Raw genomic sequence first — 12,968 nt, 5'->3', positions numbered from 1 at the left:
TTGCAGAATTAACGAGCTGGTAGAAACTAAGTGCCAGTAGCTTGCTTATCAGCAACAAGGAGAAGACAACAAAAAAAACCCAAAATTATAAGTGTGTAAGAGTTCGCAAGGATCTTAGATGAACCCCGGGCAGTGCTCACACTAAGAGAGGTTAAACAGTTGAATTCTGGTGGCCTTGGCTTTCAGCCGATCAAGAGCTCAATTATTTAGAATAGTGTAGAATGAGTGAGAGTGTGAGAATAACAAAAGTTCATGTCCGTTTTTAGGGATTTGGGGGGGGGGGGATTATATAGTAGTAAAATTTAAACGAACAAACAAGGAAAAAAGGCCAATCAAACATAATAAAGACAGGAATAACATTCAAAATCAATTTAGAATCGGATTAGGAGAAAAACTATGCAAACCCTAATTTGAAAGGAATCAAAGACTGGCCAGAGATCTTGGTGAATCAGACCCATATAGCGTGGCCATGAACGTATATAGATGAAATATCATCTGGATATAGATGGATGAAGCTTGATTTCCTTGATTCAGAGCTTGGTACTTGCAAAAAATAGGCAAGTACTAGGTAAGTAATAACGAGACAGAGCATATAAGGAAAGGAAATCATGGAATGATTCCATATTAAGGTCAGAGTTGGAGAGGATAAGGGAGGAGGCTGCTAGGGTTTTATAGAGGAAAGAAAAGGAGGGTAGGGAGCGTTTGGGGGAGACGACTTTGGAGAAATGGATAGGGTTTCAGGGGGTTTGGTTAATTAAAAGGGGTGGGTGATTGTGGGTTGTTGATCTTGAGAGATCAACCACCATGATTAAAGATTGAGCAGGGCGGGTTTGTTTAATGGGTCACAACTGGGTCGTTAAAAAAAGGTCGTTTGGTTTGGGCTGGGAGTTATTGGGCTAATGTGTGGGGTGTTTGGGCTGCCAATGTGATCCGAAAAATGGCCTGATATGGGCCAGCTTTTAAAATACCGAAAATTAATTAAAACAAAATTATTAAAACATCTAATAAATAATAAAATATATTACTTATGAAATAAAATGTTTAAAAATAATAACTTAACATTATAAAAATATAGAATGCTATTTTGGTATAAATAAAATAATATTTTGCAAAGTATAGGCTATTATTACGCTAATGTAGATAATAGGTAAAAAATACAAATGTAATTATGTAAAAATAGAATAAAATATTATAAAATGCATGTGGGTACAAATAGTAAATTTGGATGATTAGGTCACCCAATAAATAATTTTAAGGGATAATTAATAAATATTTGAATAATTGAAATGCAAGAAAATCAATTTTAAAGCTTTAAAAACTATAAAAACACTTATATGACCCCTATAAATTGAGTAATGGTGCAAAATGATATTTTGAAAGCATATGGAATACTTTATAAAATATGAGGGCAAAATTGGGTATTAACGCAACCTAGTCTAGGTAGAAAAGTTATGTTTATCGGAAGGTTCGTGATGTAGCATTTATGGTTTGAGAGATGGTTTTGCTCCATGTTTCACCCATGAAGGGTGTGATGAGGTTCGGGAAGAAGCGCAAGTTGATCCCTTGGTACATCGATCCTTTTGAGATCCTTCAGAGAGTGGAAGAGGAGGCCTACAAGCTTGCATTGCCACCCAGCCGATCAGCAGTTCACCTGATGTTCCATGTTTCTATGCTCCAGAAGTATTATGCTGATCCGTCCCATGTATTAGATTTCAGTTCAGTCCAATTGGGCAAGGATTTGACTTATGTTGAGGAGTCGGTGGCCATCTTGGATAGGCAGGTCCGAAAGTCGAGGTCAAAGAGTATTGCTTCAGTGAAGGTTCAACGGAGGGATCATCCGGTCGAGGAGGCAACCTGGGAGACCGAGCACGACATGTGGAATCGTTATCCTTACTTTTCCGTCACTTCTAGTATGTCTTTATGCACATTATAGGACGAACCTTTATTTTAAGAGGGGGAGAATGTAACGACCTGACCAATCGTTATGTGTATTTGCGCCCCGTTTCCCCTTTTGATGCTTCATATGTGTAATTTAGGTTTTATGATTTTCGGGGTCGATTGGTTTCGTTCCGAGAAGATTTCGGGTTGATTTAGACCCTTGGGTTCTTGGCTTACAACTTAATTTAGAAGTGTTGACTAAACTTTGACATTTGTGATAATGACCCCGGGAAAGTGTTTTGATGGCTCTGGCATCTTCGTATCTTGATTTTAGACTTGGGCATATGTTCGGAATCGAATTCGGAAGTCCGTAGGTTGATTTGTGTTGTTTTGCCGGAAATTGGCAATTTGAGGTTTAGAAGTTTGACAGTAGGTTGACTTTGGATATCGGGTTCGAAATCGGATTTTGGGACTTGGAATAGGTCCATTATGCTATTTAGAACTTGTATGCAAAATTTGTATCGTTTGGAGTTGATTTCGTAGGATTCAGATGCTTAGTTGCAATTCTAGATGTTCTTGAACTTTACTTTGAAATTCATGTATTTTGGTGATCGATTCGTAGTTGTAGATGTTATTTTTGTGTTTTGATCGAGCGAGTGAGTTTGTATGATGTTTTTTGACTTTTGTGAATATTTGGTTTGGATCCCCGAGGGCTCGGATGAGTTTCAGATGTGTCGCGGAATGGTTTGGACTGAACACTGAACTTGCCGGTGTGTTGGTGCAATTGCGAACATAGCAGGGGGTCTCAGGTGTTGCAATTGCGAAGTATGGGTCTGGGTAGGAAATTTCACATTTGTGATGAAACTATCACATTTGCTAAGGGAACAAGGTTCATATTTGCGAACCCACAGTTGCACTTGCGAGGTTCCCCTAGAGTCTGGCAGTGTCGCAATTTCAACGTCTGCAACTGAACAAAAAGATAGAAAAGTCGGGATTTCATATCATTTTATCATATTTTAGAACCCTAGGCTCGATAGGAGGAAACTTCGATAGGGGATTTTCATCTACAAACTATGGGTAAGTGATTCTAATCAATTTCCAATTATATTTCATGATTATATCTTAGATTTAACATCAAATTTATGTGAATCAAAGAGGAAAAATTGGGAAATTCTGTTAAGTTTTTGAAAAATGAAGAATTGAGTTTTGAGAGTAGATTTGGACTCGGATTTGAAAACTAATCACATTTATGGACTCGTGGGGTTATGGGTAGTCAAAATTTACCCTTGGACCCAGGTTTTGAATGGGAGGCCCGCGGTTGACTTTTGTTGACCTTTTGAAAATTTTGTAAAGATCAAAACTTTATCTATTGTAATTGTTTTTCATTGTATTGTTTGATAATATTAAGTCACTTTTGGTTAGATTTGAGCCGTGTGGAGGCAAAATTTAGGGGAAAAGCTATTTCTGATGGTTGAGTTGGCTTTGTTGAGGTAAGTATCTTGCCTAACTTTGTGTGGGGGAACTACTCCTTAGGATTTGGGTTGATTGTGCTATTTGTGTTATGTGAAAGCTGTGTACGCAAGGTGAGGAGTGGGTATATGGGCTATATTTTGTATTTGACCGGTTTAGGTTACTTAGACTCTTTCCATGCCTTTAATTGAATTGTCATAACATGTTATATCTCTCATTGTTAATCTACTCTTACGTGATTTAATTTTCATTGTTAACACTTGTTCCGCCTCTTACTTGTTATTTGCTCATATATTCTTTAGTTGAAGTTATTGCTTCCTTACTGTCTTGTTATCTCTTTAATTGTTGCATTACTTTTAATTGAGGTTGTTATTTCGTGGAATATCTTCTTGCTGAGTTATTAGTGTTGAAGTTATAAAAGTCGTTACCACATCGAGGAAAAGTTGTTAATTGTTGAGATATCTTTCTTGTTGAGCAAATCACATACATTTAGTTATTATTGAGATTCTTGTACACATTATGGTTGAGCCACGGGCTATTTGATGTGGAAATGTCACGACTCCAATTTTTCTCCTTAGCATGTCGTGATGGCACCTAGTCTCTAAGACTATGTAAGCCTATCAAATGAGAGATTATGATAGAAATAAAAGCTAAAACATGATATAAACCAACAATTCTCATAAATATCTCGATAATTGAAACACAATTACAATGCTCCCAAAACCCAGTGAGACTGAGTCATAAGCTTCTACAGAATGTTCCAAAACATCGACTATAACATTGTCTAATAAATGAAACAACAATATTATAAGGATAACAAAAGGTGACTCCGAGACCTGCGGACGTCGAGCAGGTATACCATGAAGTCTCCGGCAAATAGCTACAATCAAACTCTAATGTCCAACACGAGCAGACGTACCTGGATCTGCACAAAAGATGTGCAGAAGTGTAGTATGAGTACACCACAATGGTACCCAGTAAGTATCAAGCCTAACCTCGGTAGAGTAGTGACAAGACCAGGTCAAGACACCTACTAGGACATAATAAACAGAATGAAACATAATAACAAGAAGTAATAACTGATACAAAACAAGTTAATAACATAGACTAATACCAGAATTGTAAGCATAGAGATAACATAAAGGAAGCAATCAAAGAGAACCACCATAGTCAAATACGGATCCAAACTGATAAGACAAAGAAGAATAAAGGCAATAAGAAGTGTTTCACCAATAACTCTTTACAACATGAGATAAATAATAAGAATCACAAACAAGGTACCACCTCGTACACAACAAGAATCACAACTGAGGTACCGCCTCGTATACAACAAGAATCACAATCGAGGAACTGTCTCGTATTTACATCTCTCAATTTCAATCATGATCTTTTCTTATACTACCGCGTGAGCCTTACATTTAAATAGTTTTGAAAATATTTTTTCCGAAATAGCTACACGCATTTTAGCCTACCTAATGATGCCGCGTGGCTTCAAGTAATTCCCTTACAAGCAACACGCACATAAGTCCCACCTTATGCCACCGCATGCACATTAACCCCTATCCTTATACCGCCACATGCGCATCAATAACATCACAACAACAACTATCACCACAAGTGCCCATATGACATAACTTGCCAATAATCAACAATATCAATGTTTCCACAACAATAGCCCATGGCTCAACCACAATGTGTACCAGAATATCAACAATAATGTTGAATGTAAATTTCTCCACAAGAAGGATATCTCAACAATTAAGAACTTCGCCTTAATGTGATAACGTCTTTCACACCTTCAACACCAATAACTCAAGAATAAAAGAGATAATGTGTAAACATGACATTAAATAAAAATAACTCATAATGGAAGAGATAACATGTAACGATGACTTCAAATAAGGATAATCAACAATGGAAGAGATAACATGTGACAATGAAAGAGGCAACAACTTCAACTTAAGCATAAGAACAAAATATCAAGAAGATGTAGAACAAGTGGTAACAAAGTCATTTAAGGCATGTAAGGATAGACTAACACAAGTAAGAGTAGATTGACTATGAGAGTTTAAAACATGATATGACAATTCAATTAAGGCATGAAAAGAGTCTAAGTAGCCTAAACCGGTCAAATACCACATATAACCCGTGTACCCACTCGTCACCTTGCGTACATGGCTTTCACATAGCACAAATGAAACAATCAATCCCAAATCCTAAGGGGTAGTTCCCCCACGCAATGTTAGGCAATATATTTACCTCAACTAAACTCAACCCTCGAAAATAGCTTTTCCCCTAAAATTCACCTCCACATGGCTCAAATCTAACAAAAATTGACTTAATATCATCAAATAATTTAAGGAAAAACAATTACAATAGATAAAGCTATGATCTTTACACTTTTTTCCAAAAGCCAACTCGGGGCCCGCCCGGTCAAAACCTGGGTCCAAGGATAGATTTCGACTATCCATAACCCCACAAGTCCATATATATGATTAGTTTCAAAATCAAAGTCCAAATCGACTCTCAAAACTCAAATTCTTATTTTTCAAAAATATGACAAAGTTTCACAAATTTTCACTTTGATTCACATGACTTTAATGTTAAATCTAAGATATATTGATGAAATATTGTTGGAAATTGAATAGAATCATCTACCCAATGTCTGTAGATGAAAATTCCCTCTCCAAATCGCCTCCTGCCGAGTCTAGGGTTCTAAAATAAGAGAATAAGTTGAAAAATCCCGACTCCCATCCTTTTTGTCTAGCTGCAGATGTCGCATTTGCGTCACAGGGTTCACGTTTGCGAACCCTCGCAATTACGGACCAGGGATCGCATTTGCGAACCCTAATAGCCTCAACAATTATCGCAATTGCGACAAAGGCTTCGCAATTGCGAAGCTGGACTTCTTCGCTAAAGCGAACAATTATTCGGAAAAAGGACCCATGCCTCAGGCCTGCTGACTTCGCAATTGCGAAGGAGCCAGTCGCAATTGCGACATCAGAGACCCACTGTCACCTTCGCAATTGCAAGGCTAGTGATCGAAATTTCGATAACAGAGCACCAGCAACACCAGCAATTCATTTTCAGTTCAATTAATTTCGAAACATGTCCCAAACTCATCCGAGCCCTCGGGGTTCCAAACCAAATATCTGCACAAGTCTAAAAACACAAAAATAACATCTAGAACTACGAATCAGACTCCAAAATGCATGAATTTCGAAGTAAATTTCAAGAACTTCTTCAATTGCAACTAGGCGCCCGAATCCTATAAATTCAATTCCAAATGATACCATATTTTGCAAACAAGTTCTAATTGGCATAACGAACCTATTCCAAGTCACAAAATTAAATTCTGAACTTGATAGCTAAAAGTCAACCTACGGCCAAACTTTTCAACTTCAAATTGCCAAATTTCGCAAAACAACTCAAATCAACCTAGGACTTCCGAATTTGATTCCGGGCATATGACCAAGTCCAAAATCATGATATGAAGCTATCGAGCCATCAAGACAGCATTCCTGGGTCGTTTTCACAAAAGTCAACCATTGGTCAACATACACAACTTAGGCTTCTAGCCAAGAATCAAATGGTCCAAATCAACCTGAAGTCTTGTCGGAACAAAACTAATCAGCTTGGTAAGTCATAAAACCATAAACACACGTGTGTGAAGCATCAAAAGGGTAAGCGGGCACAATTACACAAAACGACCGGTCGGGTCGTTACAGAAAATATTAGTATTGTTGATTCTTTGGCAAGCGTTTTCCGTATTTGACTATTTCTGGTTTTCATTATTGGCTTCCTTCTTCTTGTCTTTTGCTTACAATTATGTTATTAGCTTACATTACTAAACTGCTTTGTTACCATTCATTTCCCCGCTTTCTATTACTTCCCATTGTCATATTTTTTTTCCATTTATCTTGTCCTAGTAGGTGTCTGATCTTGTCTCGTAACTACTCTACCGAGGTTAGGCTTGATACTTATTGGGTACCATTGTGGTGTACTCATACTACGCTTTTGTATATCTTTTGTGCAGATCCAGGTACGTCTGCCAGTACTTGACGCCAGTAATTGATTGACTTGTTGTCTTTGGAGACTTCAAGGTATTCCTGCTCGACGTCCGCATGCCTCGAAGCCACCTTCTGTTTTTAGACATTCTACTGTTTATTTCTTGTTCCAAAATAGTATTGTATTATGAGACTATTAGTAAATTCTTGTAGAGCTCATGACTCAGTTCCATCAGATTTTGGGAGTTATTTGTGAACTGTGTTGTTGAGACTAATTATGATAGTTTAATGGTTTAAATTTGAGGTTTTATTATTATTTCCGCTATTTTTCTTCACACGTTAGGCTTACATAGTCTTAGAGACTATGTGTCATCATGACATCCTAAGGTGAAAAATTTGGATCGTGACATCGTTGTGGGTAAGTGTATATATAATTAATATTTTACATTGGTAATAGGCAAAAGAGATTAGCTCGGCTAGCGCCAAGCTCATGGGGTGCCAGTCACTGCTAAAAGATCTAATATTATACAACAAAAGAGAATATTATGTATGTTTTATGAAGACAGAGAGTATGTGAATAGGAAGAGAGAATCGTGAATATTGTTCCTTTTATTTCAAGAAGAAAGATAAAATGGATGAAAGTGAAAACAATACTTGCTTTAAGATAAAGTGATCCTAAATATATGGTTGTTTATTTCTAAAACTTTCTGGCATTAAAAGATTAAACTTTAAAATTTTCTAAAACTTAAAATAAATTTGTTATTTTGGAATAAACCAAGAATGCTACTATTTATTTAAATATAATCTTAAATAAGTGATGATCCATGTAAAAAGAAAAAAAATAAGATTACCTATACAAGTAAAAATAATTACCCTACTCTACCCGTTGAAAATCCTACCCACTAAATAATTACAAGTCCGACACATTTCAGCTAAAAGATGCTGATATCAGTGCGCAAATTAACAATCAAACAACAACCCTAATGCGCTAACTATAAAAATAGAGCTCTAAAAAAAATAGACACAATTTCACAAAAATAAGCGCCGTAAAAATTGAGATTCCAGCAGCAAAAACGGGATATCACAGTTTCAAGCTTTAATATCATTGTTGATGATCTCGAGATCGCAATGCAAACCTTGAAAAATAGAATCAGAGCAGCTGAAATTTGACTTTTTTTAACTCAAATTCTATTGAACAAAAATTATTTTTGATCTATAGATATGAATCACACCAGCTGATTTGAGTTCGAAGAGGTTAAAATTTTTGCTACTCAAATTCTTATCGCATTGTATATATTTTAATTTTGGAGACAAGAAGTTTAGTTTGATAACCTGTGTTCAAACTGTGTAAAAGCATCGAAAAATACCGATTATTAACTGAAATTCTTTTCTCAATCTGGAAATCTGAATCACAGCAGCTGGTTTGAGTTGAAAATTCATATATTGATGTCGAAAAATTTGTTGCTCAAATTTATAATTTCCCATTGAATTTGCTGAAATTGCACTGTTAAGATTCAATTTTGGACATAAAAGCAGTTTAGTTGGATAATCTGAATTGAGACACTGTAAAATCATGAAATGTAAAATCATGAAAAATACACTGATTTTGCTGCAACACAACGGAGAATGCTGTGATAACCATAATTACGTAAATTCATGTTGATGCAATTCTAATATAAACCTGTTAGAAATTTGAATAACTTACCATAGAGACTGCAAAGTAGCTACAAAAGGTCAATAGCACAATATTTATTCAGTATGCTATTGCTCAAGGATATCCACCAATTACATTTTGCAACGATATAAGCATTAGTGTTTATATTGGATTGAAGAAATCTAGTGTAGAGATGACAATACTTCCGTTGTGTGTGTCGTTGGGTTAAAATACTATAGATACAAGTACCTCCAGTGTCAATATTAAATCATGCACAAAAAGGTTCATCTGCATTTTTGCAAGTAAAGTGCCACGATCTAAATTCTCGTCTAGTCGTGATGACACTTAACCCCAACATGCTATGTTAACCAAATAATAAATAACATAATTCGAATGAATGATCATATATGAAAAATAAATAAGATGGCGGAAAAAACATACAATTATTTCAAAGATTGGTAGTACAAGTCATGAGCGGCTAAATTTGAATTACAACATTGGCGATAAGAAATACATCATCCGTTTGAATGTCACAAAACAGAAATACAAGTCTCCACTACCATGGACTAAATGTCACAACCCAAACTCAACATGTCGTGATGGCGCCTATCACAGAACTACGTAAGCCGACAATCACAAATGACTATGCATTTTTAAATTGAAAACATGATGGCATAAGGCTTCTCCCCCCACAAATGACTATGCATGCTCCTTCTGGCTACGTGAGTACATCAAAATATCATCAATAAATACTATGACAAATGAATAAGGATATGGCTGGAATACATTGTTCATCAGATGCATGGATGTTGCTGGGGCATTGGTCAGCCCAAAAGACATCACAAGGAACTCGTAGTGACCATAGCGGGTCCTGAATGCCGTCTTCAGAATATCAGAGTCCCGAATCTTCAAATGGTGATACACATACCTCAAATCAATCTTAGAGAACACTCTAGATCCGTGAAGCTGGTCAAATAAGTCATCAATGTGCGGCAAAGGATTTTTGTTCTTAATTGTAACTTTGTTCAACTGCCTATAGTCGATGCACATCCGCATAGTACCATCATTCTTCTTTACAAACAAAATCGGTGCACTCCAAGGCGACACACTAGGCCTAATGAACCCCTTATCAAGAAGTTCCTGAAGTTTCTCTTCAAATTCCTTCAACTTCGCTGGTGCCATACGATACAGAGGAATAGAAATGGGATGAGTGCCCAGCACCAAGTCAATACCAAAATCAATGTCTCTATCGGGCGGCATGCCCGGCAGGTATACAGAAAATACATCCGGAAAGTTTCACACTACCAGAACAGAATCAATGGTAGAAATATCAGCACCAACATCCCTTACAAAAGCCAAATATGACAAACACCCCTTCCCAACCATCCGTTGGGCCTTCAAATATGAAATTACCCTACTGGGAACATAGTCCAGAGAACCTCTCCACTCGATCCTAGGTAATCCCGGCATCGCCAACGACGCAGTCTTCGTGTTACAATCAAGAATAGCATGACATGAGGAAAACCAATCCATGCCTAGAATCACGTCAAAATAAACCATACAAAGCGATAAGAGATCGACTCTTATATGCAATCCCTCAATGGTCACCACACACGGTCCACAACAATAAAATCGCCCACCGCCGTAAATACATGAACAGGAAAAACTAAGGACTCACGGGGCATATCCAAATAATAAGTAAAATATGATGATACATATGAATAAGTGGAACCAGAGTCAAATAATATGGAAGCATCCATGTGGCATACTGAAACAATACATGTGATCACTGCGTCTAAAGCAACGGCCTCTGGCCTAGCAGGGAAAGCATAGCATCAAGCCTGACCGCCAGCCGATCGGCCTCCCCCTCTAGGGTGACCTCTAGCTGCTTGAGCCCCACCCCGAACTGGCTAAGCGGGTGGTGAAGTAACTGGTGCGAAAATCATAATCTGACCCCTCTGATGAACTGGACCTCCAAAACAACGGGGACATTGCCTCCACACATGTCCAAACTCCCCACACTCAAAGCAACTCTGATCCGCCAATGGTGGTAGAGGATGAATCGGACCCTGAGAACTAGAATAACTATTGAAGAACTTGTTACAGATAAACCCTGAACTGACAGAGCATGAGATGAACTCTGAGCTGGGAGGGCACTGAGAGATGACTGACCCGGACTAGCATTGTATAAACCATGGCTAGCTGATGCACCATGATGAACCGGACGAACCATCTGAGCAGGCCTATAAGGACGACCCCTACTGTGGTGAGACTGCCCTCCAAAAGAAACATCGCTGAAACCACCCGACCTACGAGGCCTCTTGGCCTTCCTCTCCTCACGCTCCTGACTACGGACCTGCTCTAGTCTCCTAGCAATATCAACCACCTCGTCGAACCTAGCACCTAATGCAATCTCCTAAGTCATGACAAAGCATAGTCCATAGTTCAGGCCATCAATGAACCTCTTAATCCTCTCCCTCTCTGTGGGAACCAACCAGATCGCGTGACAAGACAACTCTAAAAATGTCATCTCATACTGGGTCACGGACATACCCTCCTGGCGTAACTGCTCAAACTGCTTACTCAACTCGTCTCGGCGGGTCTGTGGAACAAACTTCTCCAAAAAGAGAACGGAGAACTCATGCCGCGTAAATAGTGCAGCACCGGCTGGCCTGCTCAACTCATAAGCCTCCCACAATCTGAAGGCTACCCCCGACAGTTGAAAAGTAGTAAATGAGACTCCACTAGTCTCCAGAATACCTGTCGTTCGAAGAATCTACTGCACCTATCTAAGAAGTCTTGAGCATCCTCTGACTTAGCCCCACTGAATGCTGGAGGCCTTAGCCTCCCAAACTGCTCTAGCCTCTTCTGCTCCTCGTCACTCATATATGGACCCACCTGGGCCTGAATAATTACAACCGGCTAAGCGGGTAGTACCCCCGGTGTCTGAAGTCCTTGAACCACCTGCTCTGGAGTACGGGCGGCGGGAGTCTGAGCACCTCCCCTGGCCTGAGACATGGTTGGTGTGGCCTGAACTGAAATCGCCTGAGCAAGGCTAGTGCATACAGTCAGTATCTGGGCCAAAGCTCCTGAAGGCCTGGAATCCCAATGGGCACAACTGGTGCATGAGTTGGTCCCACCGGCTTAACCACATCTGGTATCTGCTTCTAAGCTGGAGCAACTGATGGCTCCACAGGTGCTGCTCTAGCTGCTGTACGAGCTGCACCTCGGCCTCTACCATGGCCCCGGCCTCTCGTGGCCCTAGCTGGTGGTACTGGTGGCCGTCCGCCCGATCTAGTAGCACGTGTCCTCACCATCTGTCAGAGAATAGAATTTAGAAGTTTAGTTTCCGGAATCAATAAATTCGCATGACAAGAATACAAGAAAGTGAAGTTTCCTAATGGTTCGGTAGCCTCTCGAAGATAAGTACAGACATCTCTGTACCGATCCGCAAGACTCTACTAAACCTGCTTATGACTCATGAGAACTATGCAACCTAGGCTTTGATACCAACTTGTCGCGACCCAAACTCAACATGTCGTGATGGCGCCAATCACAGAACTAGGCAAGCCGATAATCACAAATAACTACGCATTCTTAAATTGAAAACGTGATGAAATAAGTTTAACAGTGAAAAATCTCATAAATAACCGATAAGAAATATCGCGACTCAATACAAAATCCCCCAAATTTCGGGTGTCACTATGTACATAAGCTACTAAATATCAACATAGTCAAAACTTCTAATACAACTATCTGGAAAGATAGAACTGTGCTAAATAAACTGGAAGGCAGGAGAGTCAAGGTCTGCGGACACCAAAGCAGCTACCTTAAAAGTTTCCAAGCAAAAAATTCTCCAAGTCTAGCTACCACTGTGCCCAGAAGTACCTGGATCTTTACATGAAATGCAGAGTGTAGTATGAGTACAACCGACCCAATGTACTCAATAAGTAACAGGG

General features: G+C 38.8%; 1 protein-coding gene across 1 annotated transcript; it reads left to right on the top strand.

Moving 5' to 3' along the window:
* The first annotated feature begins 1,495 nt into the window (after window positions 1–1,495).
* Window positions 1,496–1,933, top strand: LOC138902707 (uncharacterized). The gene has a single exon (XM_070190598.1). It carries the CDS (start codon window positions 1,496–1,498, stop codon window positions 1,931–1,933), a length of 438 nt encoding a protein of 145 aa, XP_070046699.1.
* Window positions 1,934–12,968: the final 11,035 nt, after the last annotated feature.

Source organism: Nicotiana tomentosiformis, chromosome 12 (assembly GCF_000390325.3).
Source record: "Nicotiana tomentosiformis chromosome 12, ASM39032v3, whole genome shotgun sequence".
In the NCBI taxonomy this organism is placed as follows: domain Eukaryota; kingdom Viridiplantae; phylum Streptophyta; class Magnoliopsida; order Solanales; family Solanaceae; genus Nicotiana; species Nicotiana tomentosiformis.
This window is presented reverse-complemented; position numbering and strand designations above follow the sequence as displayed.